Source organism: Onthophagus taurus, unplaced genomic scaffold (assembly GCF_036711975.1).
Source record: "Onthophagus taurus isolate NC unplaced genomic scaffold, IU_Otau_3.0 ScKx7SY_16, whole genome shotgun sequence".
Classification (NCBI taxonomy): Eukaryota; Metazoa; Arthropoda; class Insecta; order Coleoptera; family Scarabaeidae; genus Onthophagus; species Onthophagus taurus.
The window spans coordinates 2,983,707-3,001,701 of NW_027248941.1; the positions used below are offsets into that span (position 1 = coordinate 2,983,707).

Consider the following 17,995-nt stretch of genomic DNA (forward strand, 5'->3'; position numbering starts at 1 on the left):
CCGTAAAAAAATACTTGGTTAAGAATACTAATCGGTTGGGTTTTTACAACGTTCAAACGGGAGATGAATTTTTCCTGCACGATTTCGACGTAACGCCGAGTTTTAAAACGAAACAACACAACAAAGATGTCCTTGAGTATCAATATTCCGGATATACAACGAGGGTGAGTTAAAATATAATTGGATAACTTTAAAAATAGTAATCTCCGTTAAAAATCCTTTAAAATGAGTACAAACACGACTTGGTTGTCTTTAAAAATAAAAATAAGATAATCGATGTGTGGATTTTAAAATGGATGATCAAAATTTTTAATCGTCGTTGAAAATCCTTTAAAATGATACCAAATACGTCGGGTTTATCTTAATGTGTTTTCATTTCAAAATGGCGGATTAATTTTTTAATTTTTTAGGTTATCTTTGTTATTTGTAATGATAATTCCGTCGAGTTTGGAATCATTTTAAAGGATTTTCTATTGCAAATAAGATAATGTTGAAAAAGAATATAGAAAAATTAAGAAATTAATAAATGCGAATAAATTATTTAATAAAAAAAATAATCGAAATCAAAATTTTAAAGTTTGCAGCTAAAATCCTTATTCTGCATTGAAAACTCTTTAAAATGATACCAAACTCGATTAGTTTATCTTGAACCGAGCCGCCATCTTGAAAAGAGACGGAGTCTTTTCAAGATGGCGGCTCGGTTATTTAGGTTTTTTAGGTTATCTTTGACATTTTTAAAGATAACCCCATCGAGTTTGGACTCATTTTAAAGGATTTTTTATTTCCTACGCGATTGTGTTAAAATAAATTTGAAAAATTTAATAAAAGAAAATTATATTTATAGAAATCAACTTTGTCAACGACTTCCCGACCAATTATCAAAAAAACAAGTAATAAACCGACGAGAAAAGTGGTGAGAACGACGAAACGGAGTCAAATTCAACAAATTAAGATGAAAAATGGTTTTTCGACGACGAAAAAACCGAACCGCCAACAAAATAAAAATAAATTTAAGCAAAAATTTCAAAATAATTGCCAGAAAAAAAATAATAAAAATGTTAAAATTAAAACGACGAAAAAACCTGGATTGAAATTAAAAAATAGAAATAAAAAGATTAAAAACAATTTTAATCCAAGTGCAAATGCGATTAAAAATTATTTAAATTCGTTAAAAAATAAAAATAACCATCGTGGAGAAAGAAAAATGTTTTCTTCATTTGAAGGTTTAAAAAACTCCACGAAAACTTTAACCAATCAATTTTTAAGTTTATTCACAATCATGCAATTCGACAATTTCGAATGTTCGATTAACAATGAGAATGATAGCGAGGGGGATTTAAAATATCGCGGGATTTGTGTCAACGAAGCTCGATGTTTGAAACTAGGGGGAATCCCCGTCGGTCAATGCGCTAACGGATATGGAATGTGCTGCATTTGTGCGTATTTATACAAAAATTAAAAAGAAAAGATTTAATTCAACAATTTTAGTTCGAAAAAATTGTGGGGAATCGACAAATCGAAATTTAACTTATTTAGAGAGTCCTAATTACCCCAATTTTTACCCAGAAAAAATCGATGAAGATGACTTAATAACTTTAAATGAAGATGATGAAGATTACGAATCAAATTCAAGAGAAGACATTGATTTGGGTCAATTCGAGGTTGATGATGATGATGAAAAAGAGCCCAGAGATGATGATTTGGGTGATTTAGCTTGTATTTTTTGGGTGGATAAAGTCTCGAAGGAAATTCAGCAAATTCGAATCGATTTTATTGATTTTGAGGTAATTGCTTAATTAATTTCTTTTAATTAATTATTTTTTTTAATAGTTGATAGGGCCTTCACAAAATGGGGATTGTTTCCAAGAAAAATTTGTTGTTTCTGGTCAAAACATAAATAACATCCCGATTATTTGCGGATACAATTCGGGGCAACACTGTAAATATAATTTAATTTAATTAAAAAAATTAACCCCACCAAAAAAAAATTTTTTTAAGATTACATCGACGTTAACGCCTTAAAAGGACCCCTACAATTCTCAATTTTATCAACATCATCGAACCCAAAACGTTATAAAATGTTGATAACCCAATTAAGCACGAATTGTAACAACAACAATAATTGTTTGCAATCTTACGACTCAATCAGTGGAGTTATTCAAAGTTTTAATTACGAATCATCGCAATTAATGAGAAGTCAACCTCAATATATGGTAAAAAAATTTAATTTTAATTAATTAAATTAATTTTTTTGTTTAAGAATAACTTAAATTACGCGATTTGTATCAAGAAATTACCCGGATTTTGCTCGATTACCTATCAAATTGATCAAAACGATGAGTTCGACTTAATTAATAATAATGAAGATGAAAAAATCGAATCATCTTCTTGTGAAAATGATTACATCGTTTTAAGTAATACTAGGATATGTAACGAAGGATTTACAACCTCAATTACGGGTAAATAACACAAAGACACATAATAATTTTCTTTGACCTTTTCTATTTCGGTATTTCGAGCTCATAAATAATTTTTTTTTAGATAATAATCCAGGTCCAATCGTAATTAACGTCCGATCTGACGAGGAATACACTGGAAGAGGATTCAAAATTAATTTTAACCAAAATAAATGTTAATTTAAATAAACTTTAAAATTGTTTCTAAATTTTTGTTATTTTTCAAAGCACCGTTGAGAATACAACCAGCTGGTTCGAGAAACGAACGTTGAAATATTCAAGGGAATTCGAAACGATGCAGCAACCTTCCAGGTTACACTGCAACTTTTACTACTTCGCCAGCAATAAGTGGAACACCTCTACATACTGCATTACACCCGAGGGGGTTATTCTAGAATTTGAGTGGGCGCAAATGACGTTCTTAAGAAAATCCATTTGGGATTACGTGTTGTTGATTTGATTTTTTTTTAATTTTATTATTAAGAGAAATTAATTTATTAATTTACGAAATCTACGCTAAATTTCCTTTAATTTGAGCACAAACACGACTATTTTATTTTAAAAAATAAAAAAAATCGTTGACAGAAAATTTTCAAAATGGCGGAGTAATATTTAATTCGAAATCTAGGCTAAAAGTGCTTTGAAATGAGCCCAAACACGTCTACTTTATATTAATAAATAGAAAAATTACAAAAAATTGGGGTGATTCATTTCAAAATGGCGGAATAAATGACGTTTTATGTCATATTAGTAGTTTTTGAGATAAATTAGTCGTGTTTGGGCTCATTTGATAACATTTTTTATTATTTACAAGATGGTGTTGAAGATAATTGGGAAAAATACAATTTTTGTAGCAACTGTCAAATTTAGTTAATTCTAAAATGGCGGATTTATAATCAAATTATTAATCTTGATTAAAAATCTTTTAAAATGAGTTCAAACACGACTGCTTTATCTTAATAAGTAAAAAAAATTGGAGTGATTAAATTTCAAAATGGCGGAGTTGACATTTTATGTCAAAATGGTGGTGTTTAAGATAAATTAGTCGTGTTTGGGCTCATTTTAAAGCAATTCCTATTTACTACAAGATAGTGGTAGAGATAATTGGCAAAAACAATTTTAAATGTCAATTTTAATTAATTCCAAAATTGCGTATTAACAATTAATTATTAACCTCGATTAAAAATCATTTAAAATGAGCCCAAGCACACCTACTTTATCTTAATAAATAAGAAAAAATTTAAAAATTGACAATTAAATTTCAAAATGCCGGAATTAATGACATTTTATGTCACATTGCTGATTTTTAATATAAATTAGTAGTGTTTGGCTTCACTTAAAGCACTTTTTATTTCTTACAAGATGCTTTTCAAGGCAATTAAAATTTTTTTTAAATAAAATGGAACGATTTAACATAAATATCATTTTTGATGAAACCCTCATTGAATTTCCTTTAATTAGAGTACAAACTCGACGGGATTATCTCAAAAATTAACCGAAATATGACACTTCAAAAATAGGCGTTCGTCGCTTGTTTTTCGAGCTGTCAAAAATTTAAACTTCGACATTTTCGTTATTTTTAAAGATAACTTGGTTGAGTTTAGGCTCAAATTATCGCATTTTTCGCGGAGATTGCGATAATAATACTTTTTAAAATTTTAAAAATTAATTAATTTTAGCGGCTCATTTAATATCGGGGCGATATGGACATTCTCACATGGATATTCAGAAAAAGTTGATGTGGGGGTTAAAATTGATTTTATCGAATGTGTTGATAGTTTCAGTCACTATGGTTTCCGGTGTCTACGCGATGATACATTATTAACCTCAACGGGTTATGGGTACTAAATGGAGATCATAGTGGGCGACTCCTTTTTTCACCGAGTACTTTTAGTTTAAAGTTTGCAAGCGCCGCGTAAGGAAATAGGCGGCGCCACCGGTTGGTTTGAATTTATTAATTTATCTAAAATAATTAATTAATTTTTTTTTGATTTAAATTAAAATTAAAACATTTTTTTTTATTAATGTGTGATGAAAATACCAGTTAATTTTTCGCGTAAAAATTCGAACGAAATGGAGAATAACAATTATAAAGAAGTGAGTACGTTGTTTATGGAATCGGAGAAGCGGAAAAGTTCTCCTGGTGAGTGAATTTTATGCCCGTTTAAGTTCATAAAAAATTCATCTTCATGAATTGTTTAATATGCAGTCATTAAAACGGAAAGTTGTAAAACTAATCGATATATTAATTTAATTCTTTTTAGGGTCATCGAGAAGACCAAGCAACGAGAGCGGGTGCAGTTTCAACATGCCTTCGTACGAGCGCTTGGACACCCCATCGTATTTGAACAATACTCGCTCGAAATCTTTGGTTAATTTGCCAAAAAACCCAACGGGGAAGCTCTACGAAATCGACAACGAAGATCGCTTAAACGGAATCGAGGAAAGCCCGAGGAATAAATTGTCCCGAAGAAGATCTTCGTTGCAACTCGATAAAAGAATCGGGAAAAGCTCGATTCAACCGATAAGCACGCCTTTAGCCAAAGACTGTTTTGGGCCGCAATTAAACAACGACATCTCAAACACTTTACCCGGAACCCCAATCCCTTCTCTTGTACCAGAAACACCCGATTTTGATTTTGGCGCAACTCCCCCCATAACACCGATTGAAAAGGAAGAGGTACAAAAAATTATTTATTTTAAATTTTTAAACCAGCCTGTAAACATCAAAATTAATTATTTTTAAACGAACGCTCAAAAAGTGTCCTATGAGGTGTTCAAAATTGCGATTAAATAATAAATCAGTTAACCCACCTCATTTTTAATCGAACCGTTTAAATATTCACGAAACCCATTGATTTAAAAACACCTGTAAAACACGCAAACGACAGTTTCAAGTCGACTAATCAAAATTGTTTTTTCATTTAGACACCGGATCCGGAAAGTTTGTATTTTCGCGACGGTCGTCGTAAAATCGACATGGTCCTAGTATACGAAGAGGAAGAATTCGGCGTGATGACCGAGGCCGAGGCGAAACGGCGCGATCAACGCAAAACGTTCCAAGACAACCTAATGAAGGAAGGTTTAGAACTCGAATTGGAACACAAAGACTTAGCGTACGACGGAAAAACGTGGTTCCTTAAAATCCACTTACCCTGGAAAACGAAAACGAGATACGCGGCCGTTATGGGGATGAAACTCCCCACGAAACGGTTCATAACAATATCGGTTAAAGCGTGGGACGACGACAAAAACGCAAAGTTACAGAAAGGGTTTTATTCGCGTTGGAGGGACAAGTGGAAGGAAGTTTTTGAGTACGATCATGATTTGATTGATCCCGAACCATCGTTTTATGATAGCACTTATGGACCGGATCGCGAGGAGCAATTTATTGTTAAAGATCGCGTCACCGCGTATTCGAGCGCGCAAAGAAGTTTGATTGTCATGCAAATATTATTAAGAGTTAAATTCGATGACACCGATAAGGTGGGAATTCGAAGACTTTTAAATGACACGACCTATTTGGCTTGTTTCCCTTTGCACGAAGGGAGGTTTGATAAAGAAGATAGCTCGGGGAAAATTTTAGATCGGCGCTTACTGTACCTGCAATGGGCGAGGCCTTCAAAGTGGTACAAAAGACAACCTTTAAATATGGTTAGGAAATATTTCGGGGATAAAATCGCGCTGTATTTTTGTTGGTTGGGGTTTTACACGAAGATGCTTTATGCCCCGGCGATTGTGGGAACTTTGTGTTTTCTTTATGGGTTATTTTCGATGGATAGCGAGGATAATATTCCAAGGTAAGGACACTCTGTATATTATTTGAAATAGATTGATTCAAAAAAATTTTACAAATTTATACCACTTATTCGATATCTCCACTGTGGAGCGTTATATATCGATTTAACAATGACATTTTGAGATTATCTCGATAATTATTGCTTTAATAAAACAATTTTTTTATTAAAAACAATTTGAATTGATTAAAAAAAACATTTCGATTAAATTTATTTCAAAAGACTAAATTTTAGTTTTACTTTTTGACCACCCCTTGTATATTTATTAATTTTTAAAGCGAATCAAAAAATGTTTCGAATAATAATTGATCCAAATTTGATAAAACAAACTTTTTTTCTTAATAAATTTATTTGATATATCCGCTAGGGGGCGCTGTACACTATTTTAAAAGTGACATTTTGAGGATAGTCCATTAATAATTGATTTAATAAAACAACTTCATTAACAAAAAGGATTTAGCATCGCAAAAATAAAATTATATACACACAATTTATTCTATACAGGGTGTCTCACGTAACTGGTTCGTTAGAACTTTTTTTAGGTTCCAGTATTCGTACAGTTTTGAAATTTTGGTAGTATGGGTTGTTCAGTCAGAACTTTCGATCTAAAATATTTTCAAGATGACTGCCACTTCCGGTCTACCGGAAGTAGACCATAACTTCGTTATTTTAAATGGAATGCTATAGTTTTTATTACACCTTTTAATTGTACGTAAAAAAATATGTTGACTTTCATAAAAGTTATTGGTACCTAGCGTTTTTCGTTTTCGAGTTATTTTGATTTTAAGATTTTTTTGGCAAATTTCGCCATGCTCTTTAAAACCTTATATCCCAGCCAACGTTCTTTCAAAAAAGCTCTAAATTGGCACGATTACTCTTCAGATGCTGTCAAATAGATTGTCATATATTGTATCAGAATATCTTATACAGAATGGTCAAAAATTGAATTACCGTTTCTACATATTCAATGCGGAGAAAGTCGAAATTTTTAAATGGAATACCCCATTTTTTATTAGCCTACACGAAAGGGAATTTAATTCTCTACAATTTATCTATAAACATTCCTATACCTATTTATTGTAGTTTCTCTCATATTCGTAAATTTATCAAAACGTGCAGGAAATGCAGGAAACCGTTTGTATTTTATTAGAAGGCCATGACATTTTGACAGTTTTTTGTTTAATTTATTTATATTATTATTTGTACTATTAACTACTATTGATAACCTTTTAGTTTACTAGCTTTTACTTACCAAAAATAGCAAACAGAAGATCAAATAAATTAAACTATTAAAACAAAAAGTTAATGATAAAAATTAGATTTCAATAAAAATATAAATTTGTTATAAAATTGAATTTGGAAATGCAATAAAACACGGTAAAATATTTATTTCGTTGTCTTCATCACTGGTGACCGGAAATATGCGATTTCTTTTGGTCTCGATATATCCAGAACTAAGAAATTCTTTATCAATTCTTTGAAATTTTTCCTTGTGATGGGCGTTAGGTTTGTTAGGCATCTCTCGTTAAGTGTTCGACACGTCCTATCCAAAAGTTTATTACATTCGTCGTCAAATGTAACTAATGACAACAATAATACAAACATGGACCAAAAACTGTCAAAATCCATAGCTTTCTAATAAAAAACCTGGATTTCGTGCATGTTTTAATAAATTTCGCAATATGAGGCAAACTGCAATAAATAGGTATGAGAATGTTTATAGATAATTTGTAGAGAATTAAATTCTCTTCCTGATAGGCTAAAAAAATATGGGGCGTTCCATTTAAAATTTTCGACTTTCTCGCCATTGAATATGGAGAAACAGTAATTCAGTTTTTGACCAGCCTGTATAAGATACTCCGATACAACAAATGACAATCTATTTGACAACACCTGAAGAGTAATCGTGCGAACGAAGATCTTTTTTGAATGAACGTTGGCTGAGATATGAAGTTTTAAAGAGCATGTTGAAATTTACCAAAAAAAGCTTAAAACCAAAATAACTCGAAAACAAAAAACGCTAGGTACCAATAACTTTTATCAAAGTCAACCTATTTTTTTACGTACAATTAAACGGTGTAATAAAAACTATAGCATTCCATTTAAAATAACAAAGTTGTGGTCTACTTCCGGTAGACCGGAAGTGGTGGCCATTTTGAAAATATTTTAGATTGAATGTTTAGAATGAACAACCCATGCTACCAAAATTTCAAACCTCTACGAATAGTGGAAACTAAAAAAGTTCTAACGAACCAGTTACGTGAGACACCTGTATACACAACACTGTATACTATACAGGTGATTAAATTGTACGTATTAATACAAAAAATTTTTTAGCAAAGAAATTTGTGATGAAAAAGGACCAGGCAACATAACATTATGTCCGATGTGCGATAAAGCCTGTAGATACCAAAAATTACAAGACAGCTGCAAATTCGCTCGATTAACCTATTTATTTGACAACCCAGCGACGGTTTTTTTCGCGATTTTTATGAGCTTGTGGGCCACGCTTTTCTTGGAACTTTGGAAACGGAAGCAAAGCGTTATCCAGTGGGAGTGGGACCTCCACGACGTCGAGCTAGACGAGGAGGCGCGCCCCGAATTCGAGACGAGCGTAAAAACGTTTCGAACGAACCCGGTCACCCGCGAGAAAGAACCCTATTTGCCGATGTGGTCGAAAGCGGCTCGATTTTTCGTTACTGGATCGGCGGTGTTTTTCATGGTAAATCTCATCAAATTTGATTTAAATTTTTTATTAAGAAATTTTTTAGATGTTAATAGTATTATGCGCCGTACTTGGAACGATTATTTACCGCTTATCTTTAGTGACGGTTATTTATGGGGGTGGGGGAGTCTTTTTGAAGAAACACGCGAAAATTTTTACTTCGATATCGGCCGCCGTCATCAATTTGATCATCATCATGTGTTTAACGAGGGTAATTTTTATTTTGGTCGTTTATTTATTAAAAAATAATATTTTTGAATTAAGTTTTACCACAAATTAGCCATTAACCTAACAAACATGGAGAATCCGAGGACACACACCGAATACGAAGACTCATACACGTTCAAAATTTTCCTATTTGAGTTTATGAACTTTTATTCTTCGTTGATTTACATCGCGTTTTTTAAGGGGCGATTTTTTGATTACCCGGGGGATACTTTAACGAGATCGTCCGAGTTTCTGCGAGTTAAAGGGGATGTTTGCGACCCGGCCGGGTGTTTAAGCGAACTTTGCATACAATTGGCGATTATTATGATTGGGAAGCAAGTTTTCAATAATTTCTTGGAAATTTTTAACCCCAAATTTTATAATTGGTGGAGATGGAGGGCGCATCGCTCCCACACAAAAGATTTAACGCGGAAACACACGAGATGGGAAGAGGATTACCATTTGCAAGACCCCGGGAGATTAGCTCTTTTCGACGAATACTTAGAAATGAGTAATCACCCCAAATTTTAGCTCAGCTTATTTTTAACCATCATTTAATTTTAGTTCTCCAATACGGATTCGTAACACTTTTTGTGGCCGCGTTTCCGCTCGCTCCTTTATGTGCCTTATTAAACAACATAGCAGAAATTCGTTTGGACGCCTACAAAATGGTTACGCAAGCTCGGAGGCCCTTAGCTGAGAGAGTAGAAGATATCGGGGCTTGGTACGGGATTTTAAGAGCTATAACGTACTGCGCAATCGTTTCAAACGTAACTAAGCACCAATAATTAATTTAGTTCACTTAAATTTTGTATTTTTAGGCCTTTGTAATCGCATACACAAGCGATTTCATCCCAAGGATGGTCTACAAATACAAATACTCCCCAAACGACACCTTAATCGGCTACATAGACTCCTCTCTCTCCGTTTTTAACACATCCCATTACAAGGAAAACATGGGTGGTGACACCACCGAAGAAGAAGCACCCCCAACCTGTCAATATCGCGGCTACAGAAACGACCCCGATAACGCAGACCCCTACGGATTGAGCCCGCAATATTGGCACGTTTTCGCCGCGCGTTTGGCGTTCGTCGTCATCTTCGAACACATCGTCTTTTTCTTAACGGGGGTTATGCAGTACATGATACCCGACGTTCCGTCCGAGTTAAGAACGCAAATACAACGGGAAACTTTGTTGGCCAAAGAGGCCAAATACGAGCACGGTTTGAAAAAATCCGACTTCGATTACGAAGATTTACTTGGAACGATAAGGGAGAATAATAACGCGAGTAGGATTGAAAGAACTCCAGGTAAATTTGAAGTTTAGCTGTCAAATTTGACGTTTCATTTTTGACAAGTAAATTTGACGGCAAAATTAATTTGATATTCCGAAATTAATTTAATTTTAAGTTAAATTAGTGATTAAAATCGATTTCTTACCTTTAATTGTGATGAATCGGGGAACAGCATCTATAAAAAACAATTAAGACTTAAAGTTTTTAATCGAATTCTCGCTGATAACTTGGATTGAACTACGTTAAGAACACAAAAACACTATATTCTTCCTTTTTTATTAATTAACACGCGATTTTTAATCGATTTTAAACCAAAAAACTTTCACCTACAAATTATTTTTTGACAACTGAAAACTGACATTAACTGGTGGTGCCATCTCTGAGTGATTTGACGTATTACACGAGAATTTATGATTTAAATAATTTAAAATTTATTTATTTATATCATTTAATAAAAAACGTTTCATCATTTCTTTCTAATAGATTTATACATTTTTACAAGAAGTAGTTTTGTGTTTCAACACAAAGAATAAATTTCCCCGTTATCCAACAAACTTGATTCCTTCTAACTCACCTTTTTGATTTGAAAAATATTCCTTTTTCGCTAATTCTTCCTAAAAGATTAATGTAATGTGAAAATCGATATAAATTAATTAGAAACTCACCTATATGTGATAAATTAATAATTTGAGCGTTAATGTTTTTGTTATTTAGGATTTTTTGTTAAAACAAGACTAAAAAGCGATAAAGTGAGGTTATGGCAATTAGATGCTGTTGCGAAAAATAGATGGTGCTCTCAAATTAATGTCATTAATTAAATTTATTTAATAGAAATAAAAACATTGATTAAAATACCAAATTAAAATTAAACTAAAATTAGAATAAATACAGGTTAAAAGCAATAAATTAATGTAATTAAATCATTTTTATTCTTATTTTAATCAATTATTATTTTAAATATAGAGTTTAATAATTACTAAAAAATTACTTAAGCCACCTTTATAAAGGTATAATCAATAATTTATTATATTAAGTTGTGATTTATTCAACTATTTAATTTTTTATAGCTATAAAAGGTCCGTGGGCAAGAAGATTAAGCAAGATTTCGGATGGTTTGGACGCGCACGTTGAGGTGACCTCAAAAAAAAGGAATTCGAATAATTCTACGGTTTGGGAATATACTTAACGATTTCTTTTGGCTCGTCTTATTCAAACGAATTAGAAGAATACTATGTATATAATTAAGACATAACTTGTAAATATGTTAAGTAATTCGATGTAATTGTTTTTGCAACTATATTTAATAAATTACATTGTTATTAATTTTCTTATCGATGTTACAAGAAAAATGACAACTTTAATGATTGTTGATTATTATTTTAATTGATATAAATTAAAGAAAATTGTGTAAATATGTTGTTAAAGTCCTTAGATTGATTGAAAATTAATGGTGGCGTTTTGAATAGTTATCAGAGATACTACACAATATTAAAAACAATCGTGATTTAGTTGATATCGAGAAATCGACGCGATTAAACTATTAAATCAAAGAAAATGTTGAGTAAATTAGCCCCGATACAAATTGAATGTAAGAATTATGTTCATCCATGGACCGAAAGTTGTTTGGAAGCTACCATGGGGGCTTACATCCAAGCAATTATCTTTGCTTTTAAAATATATGGTTCAGTACATTTGGTAAGTTGATTTAAATTAATTAATTTTGTAATTAATTGAATTTTTAAGTTGGCATTGTTGATGAAAGGGATACCACCTCGGAAAGATGACATCAAAAAAACATTAATAGGAATTTTCCAATCATCAGCCTTTTTAAGTGGAAACACTTTTGGATATTCATTATTTTTATGTATTTTTAGACGAGTATTAGGAAACTTCAACATTTTAACCGCATCATTTGTACCATCATTTCTTGCAAGCATCTTTGCGATATTAATCGAGAAACCATCAAGAAGAACGTTATTAGCGTTATACTTGAGTAATATAGCGACTGAAACTGTATGGAATATGTTGGTTTCGAGGAAAACGGTGCAACCAATTCGTTTTGGAGAAGTTGCAATTTTTGCAGGGAGTATTTCGGTACTTTTAACAATTTTTAGAAGCGGCTTGCACTTGATTAAAAATGAAAAACACATTGATCCATTATTTAAAGTATTGAGGTAAGCACTTGATGTCGAAAACGTGCCACTTTATTAAGTAATCCGTATCGACTCGATGTGTGAGTTATCTTATTTATTTATTTAATTATCTTTTAGGCTAATTATTGGGAAAGACGAAGAAACAATCAAAAAGACGAAGAAGTTGTGCCCACACCGTTTTAGTTGCTTAAATTACATTTTAAAAGTATTAAAAAAAAATTTATTTGAATTTAAATTGATATTAATAATTACAGGGAACATCAAAAATCTTTTTAATAGGCTTATCGATCCAACTTGGCATAAAACTCGTTTTAAACGCAAAAATTTTAGTTAAAACCCCAACAAAATTCTTCCTCGAAAGCATTTTTCGTTTAAACTCAATTAAATTGGCGACGTTTTTAGCGGGAACTTGCGGAATATTTCGAGCCGCATCCTGTTTTTTGAGGAAAATCACCGGGGAAGATCACTTTATGTACGCAATCCCCGCAGGGTTATTAGCAGGAATTGCGTTCACGCAATACCCCAAAAAAACCATTGCTTTATACGTTTTATGGAAAACCCTACATGTGAGTTAAAATTGATTCAATCAAAGTTAACGCCTCCTTTTAGATTGTTTATAACTTAGGAATCGATCACAATTTGGTGCCCGAAATTCCAGGATTTAATATGATACTATACTCACTTAGCGTAGCGATTTTATTCCATACCGCGATGTTTGAGCCACAAAATTTGAGGCTGAGTTATTGGAAATTTTTGTACAACGGCTCCGCAGGGAGAATAGCTTGCATGGATAGAAGCGCATTTGAACCGTGGGGATTTGGAACGTTGGAGGGATTGGCCGAAACAATCGCGAAAGCAAAAACGCCGAAAGTTATTCAATTTACAGGGATTAAATGGTGATTCTTTTTTTAAATAAATTTAATTTTGTTTTAACATTAATCTTCATAAAAAATGCTTTAAAATGTACCCAAACACGAAATGTTTATCTTGAAAAACTAAAAGTAGCCCCACTTCCGGTTTAACCGGAAGCAATTCATTAATTTAAGAAAAACCATCTTGCGTGTACTCTAATAGAAGGATTTTTAATTTTGAGTTTATTAAACGCAACTTGTCTTAATAAAATATTAATGCGAAAAAAATTTGCGCTTAAACCGGAAGTAGTTAATTTATTGAACAAATCATATCGTACGTATACTATCAATTTCTAAATAGATTTATTTAAATAAAATAATAGCTATAATAATAAATAGATTTACAATTTATAAAAAAGGGATTTCCATATAAGTACTATCTAGTATAGAAGATATTATATATATGGGGATTTCTTTTGTGAGGTTAATGTTGTAAAATGTTGGTGTTTCGAGCGCCATCTCTGTTTGGTTAATTACTACTAAATAAAGTTATTATTAAATATGAACTTTTATTGATTTTTTTTGTAATAAATACTTAAATTTCACATTTAAATCGCTTTCTGGAATTAAATATCATTGTTGTTATTTAATTTATATTTTTGGAAAGCTTGTTTTTGTCAAAAACCTGACGTGAAGTTGGAATTAAACGTAACCTCAAATTATATTTTAATATTATTTTCATTATTTCTTATTGTGTTTTAAGTAATACATGAATAAAAGCTTTTTTACATAGAAAATGAACAATTTTTATTTACATCATAACAATATCAAATAAATGTAACAAAAAAAAATTTGTTTAATAATATCATTTTGAACCTAAGTTAAAGAACGCAACAAAACTTTCAACATTCGTCATTCAAAACAAACTGGGGTTATAACAATATTAATTTTTAATTGATCGTTATTCGGGCCGATTAAATACTTGGTTTCGTAAGGTTTCCCGCTACTATTATTATTAATAACTGTTGGATTTAATTCTTCGAACGGTATCAAATTGTCCAAATTTAAAACCCTCGATTGCGAATTAAAATAATGCACTTTCTCAATCGTTTTTATCACAAATTCGATCCCACCTTGTTTCGCGTACAATAAAATCCCAATTCTAACCTTCATGTCATCTTGGGGGATTTCTCGACAAGTCAAAGATAACCTCACCGTTGAAAAAATTTCCCCTGGAATTTCAATTGGGCCTTGCCACAAGATTAAATAACACTTTTGAAACCAAACCCCCTTCGGGTATAAATCCACAACCCATTCGTTAATCCGATCGGAGTCCGAATCGGTCGCGGAGATATGCGAGGAAAACAAAAACGTGCTTGTATGATAATTCGGTAAATTCCTGAAGTGATCAATACATAAAATTGAGCTGAATAAATCTGAAATGTATAAACGAGGGTTAAACAATAATTTTCCTTTATCGGTTTCTAATATTGTTTTAATTATCGTGTCATTTTGCCCAGAATGAAAGACCATTGCAATCGTCATTTGATTCACGAAGAATTCTTTGTATTTTTTAACCAACGGGGATAATAACAACTCAGCGATTTCCTTTGGGTTCATCATAGGAAATCGAATATTTGACATGATCATCTCAACTAAAACATCCATTTGCTTGTCAACGTCCCGGAAATTTAATCCGTTTTGTATCAACTGAATTCTTTGCAAATCCAACCATCGTACCATAAAATTATACAAAACCATCTCGTTATACACAATCAAATCATTTTGTTGCAACAAATTAATCACTAAATCAACATCTAAATCACTAAAATCCGGACTGTTCGCCACCGCGCTCAAATTCCACTTAATGTAGTTGTAACATTTCGATGAAACCTCTTTGTGCCCGCACGACATCGTGTATTGGACCCAAGAGAATAAAACGTTGTGGGCAGCGGCTTGAGGAATGTGCGTTGACATGTATTCTAAGCATAATCGGCTTAAACTCTAAAATTAAAGAGTTAAAACAAAAATGTTAATAAAAAATTGATTACCTTCACTATGTATTTATCGGCTAAAGCTAAAATAGCCATAACATTGTTATAAGTAATAATAATTTTCCCCGTATAAAAATATTCGAGAAAATTCCCAAAGATAACCTCACATTGCGGGAGTTCTTGGAGAATAACTCGAGTTTTGTAACACTCGCTCCATTCGGGTTTACTCAACATAGCCTTAATCAAGAAAATATTAATTTAATTAACAACATAGAATCAAAAACAACCTGAAACACATCGCTGCAAGCGCACAAAATGAGCCGGTGCGCCGGGTGCTCTTTATCCCCAACGACTAAATTGATATCAGTCATTAATTTCTCGTGGAACAAATTACGCATTGTTTTTAAAACATTTTCCGAGTTATCAACCTAAAAAATGATCGATTTTATACATTCCACAAGCTCATCTCGACAACAACTAACAGCCATTTGGCAAGAATTTTCCATCTCCAAATTGGCGCACCTCCTCGATTTACTCGGCGAACTCTCATCGTCGCAATCAACGCGAAAATTCCTTAAAAATAGTTTAAATAAAAAAAATGTATTAAAATAATTTATTTCAATCTGTCAAAACAAAAAAGTGAGGTTATATTACCACATTTTAAGTCTTAATCAACTCACTTATTCTTATTCATGTCGGCTTCATATAAATAAGATTAATTCGGCTAAATTTGTGTTATTTTTTAAGATTGAATCGAATTTTTATCTAAAAACTCATTTTAATTAGGTTTATCGCTAAAGTAAACATAGATTTTAAATATATTAGACAAACCCAAAAAAAAATAATCCATCTTTGTCGCACCACAAATTACAATTACGACATCTTAAACGCAAAAGAAAATTACCACCACCTCCATTTTAAAACGTCAATTTCCCCAATAACATAACCTAAAAAATTATACCCAAACACAATTATGCTGTAATTAAAAAATAATAAACCATGGCAGACCGATTAACGCAATTGCAAGACTGTATTAATCAGGTAAAAGTTTTTTTTATTATATTCATCAATTTCGTTTTATATTAACAATTTTGTTTTAGCAAGCCGAACATTTTTGTAACAGCATTGGAATACTGCAACAATACGCTGCACCGAGTAAATTCCCCGGCTTCGATCGTAGCGGGTCTCAAACGCCCCAACAACAACAGCCACAAGAAGATTACGTTCAATTGTTTACGACGTTAATCGCGAGGTGCTCAAAAGACATCGATACATTAATCGAGTCGTTGCCTTCGGAAGAAAGCTCAACCGAGATGCAATTACAAAGCTTGAGAATACTTGAAAATGAAAATCAAGAGGCTGCAAGAAATTTAGAAGAGATTGTAGCGAAAGGACAAGATTTACTCGAACAAATTCAAGCGGCATTAAGCGATATTGCCCAAGCCCAACTTGAAATGCAACATTTAACGAAAGGATTTAATAATAATGAATAATTAAAATTTTTTTATAATCAGAATGAATCATTAAATACCTTTAAAAATTACTTCACTTTAATTCCATTCGAATTCAATTTAACGATGATGTTAATCAACTTAATATTATTCACTTCATTTATTGGTGTTTACTCCACATCAATAAATTATATTTCCCCGAAACAAACCGCACCTAAAGGAAGTGTCGTTGAATTAAATTGCTCCTTTACAGCCCCGAATGAAGCGTTTGAGGCAATTTGGACCAAATTAGAGCCAACAGGAAATCATGTTATTCTTGGTGTTTCGAAGAAAATCGCCGTTTTGGATCCGAGAATATCAATTAAATACGATAAAGTAAGTTAAAATTATTTTTTGTAGGATAAAATAACAAATTCCTTAAAAATCGTAGAAATTGCCTTCGATTATCTTGAGAATAAATTCGGCTCAAATGGAGGATTCTGGGGTTTATGCGTGCCAAATTGTTATTCCGAGCTTAAAGATACTTATTTCGTCCAGAACGGAACTAAAAGTATTACAATAAATGATAATGAATGTGAATAATTAATAAATTTATTAACATAACCTTAAAAAAATGTTAATTTACTCGATATTTAAAAGATAATATATTATAATTATTTAATTAACAAATGCTTTCAATAATAATTAAAAACGATTAAAATAAAAATCATAAATTAATTAATATTTAATTTAATTTTTATGATTTGAAGTAGTTAGAAACCAACTTCACATCTTTCCGTTGTTAATGACATTCGTTGGGGGTGAGTTCACGAATTTTTTTAAAAATCTACGGGAAAATCACCATTTCAATTGTAAAAATCACCCAAAACGTTTTCTTCGGGACGCGATGTAACGTTTAAAATCAATTCTCGGCGGAATTCGGTGATTTTCCGAGTTGAAAATTCAAAAGTAAAATGTTGATTAAATTCGTAATTTGTAGCCATCTTGGAAATGTGACGTCGCCGCTTCAATTTTGACGTTAACCTACAAATTTAAAACTAAATAAAATTCTTTTTATGGAAGGAA

The 17,995-nt window shown here is 31.9% G+C and overlaps 5 protein-coding genes across 7 annotated transcripts; 4 read left to right on the forward strand and 1 right to left on the reverse strand.

Moving 5' to 3' along the window:
- The first annotated feature begins 1,418 nt into the window (after positions 1-1,418).
- LOC139432480 (uncharacterized) lies at positions 1,419-2,694 on the forward strand. Its single transcript, XM_071201062.1, has 5 exons — positions 1,419-1,784; positions 1,831-1,939; positions 1,999-2,213; positions 2,261-2,459; positions 2,542-2,694. Exons 1-5 carry the CDS (start codon positions 1,419-1,421, stop codon positions 2,634-2,636), a joined length of 984 nt encoding a protein of 327 aa, XP_071057163.1. The 3' UTR covers positions 2,637-2,694.
- A 1,778-nt stretch (positions 2,695-4,472) lies between these two features.
- On the forward strand, positions 4,473-11,768 carry LOC111417266 (anoctamin-4-like). The gene is made up of 9 exons (XM_023049494.2): positions 4,473-4,599; positions 4,721-5,136; positions 5,385-6,256; positions 8,591-8,975; positions 9,025-9,189; positions 9,243-9,696; positions 9,750-9,955; positions 10,007-10,496; positions 11,549-11,768. The coding sequence occupies exons 1-9, from the start codon at positions 4,488-4,490 to the stop codon at positions 11,665-11,667; spliced, it is 3,219 nt and encodes a 1,072-aa protein (XP_022905262.2). The 5' UTR covers positions 4,473-4,487; the 3' UTR covers positions 11,668-11,768.
- Positions 11,769-11,993: 225 nt separating this feature from the next.
- Positions 11,994-13,900, forward strand: LOC111418209 (transmembrane protein 135-like). Its single transcript, XM_023050704.2, has 5 exons — positions 11,994-12,176; positions 12,225-12,655; positions 12,752-12,839; positions 12,889-13,200; positions 13,244-13,900. Exons 1-5 carry the CDS (start codon positions 12,036-12,038, stop codon positions 13,532-13,534), a joined length of 1,263 nt encoding a protein of 420 aa, XP_022906472.2. The 5' UTR covers positions 11,994-12,035; the 3' UTR covers positions 13,535-13,900.
- Positions 13,901-14,266: 366 nt separating this feature from the next.
- On the reverse strand, positions 14,267-17,488 carry LOC111417450 (transport and golgi organization 10). Of its 3 annotated transcripts, none has more exons than XM_071201038.1 (6): positions 17,011-17,488; positions 16,160-16,426; positions 15,962-16,052; positions 15,767-15,907; positions 15,537-15,716; positions 14,267-15,489 (listed from the first exon to the last, which is right to left on the reverse strand). In XM_071201038.1, exons 2-6 carry the CDS (start codon positions 16,171-16,173, stop codon positions 14,398-14,400), a joined length of 1,518 nt encoding a protein of 505 aa, XP_071057139.1. In that variant the 5' UTR covers positions 16,174-16,426; positions 17,011-17,488; the 3' UTR covers positions 14,267-14,397. The 3 variants fall into 3 exon arrangements, with proteins under 3 accessions (XP_071057139.1, XP_022905501.2, XP_022905508.2); XM_023049733.2 differs by lacking the exon at positions 17,011-17,488 and having other exon boundaries at positions 16,160-16,244; positions 16,311-16,385; XM_023049740.2 differs by lacking the exon at positions 17,011-17,488 and having other exon boundaries at positions 16,134-16,244; positions 16,311-16,385.
- On the forward strand, positions 16,428-17,022 carry LOC111417504 (mediator complex subunit 21). Its single transcript, XM_023049808.2, has 2 exons — positions 16,428-16,520; positions 16,580-17,022. Exons 1-2 carry the CDS (start codon positions 16,479-16,481, stop codon positions 16,970-16,972), a joined length of 435 nt encoding a protein of 144 aa, XP_022905576.1. The 5' UTR covers positions 16,428-16,478; the 3' UTR covers positions 16,973-17,022.
- Positions 17,489-17,995: the final 507 nt, after the last annotated feature.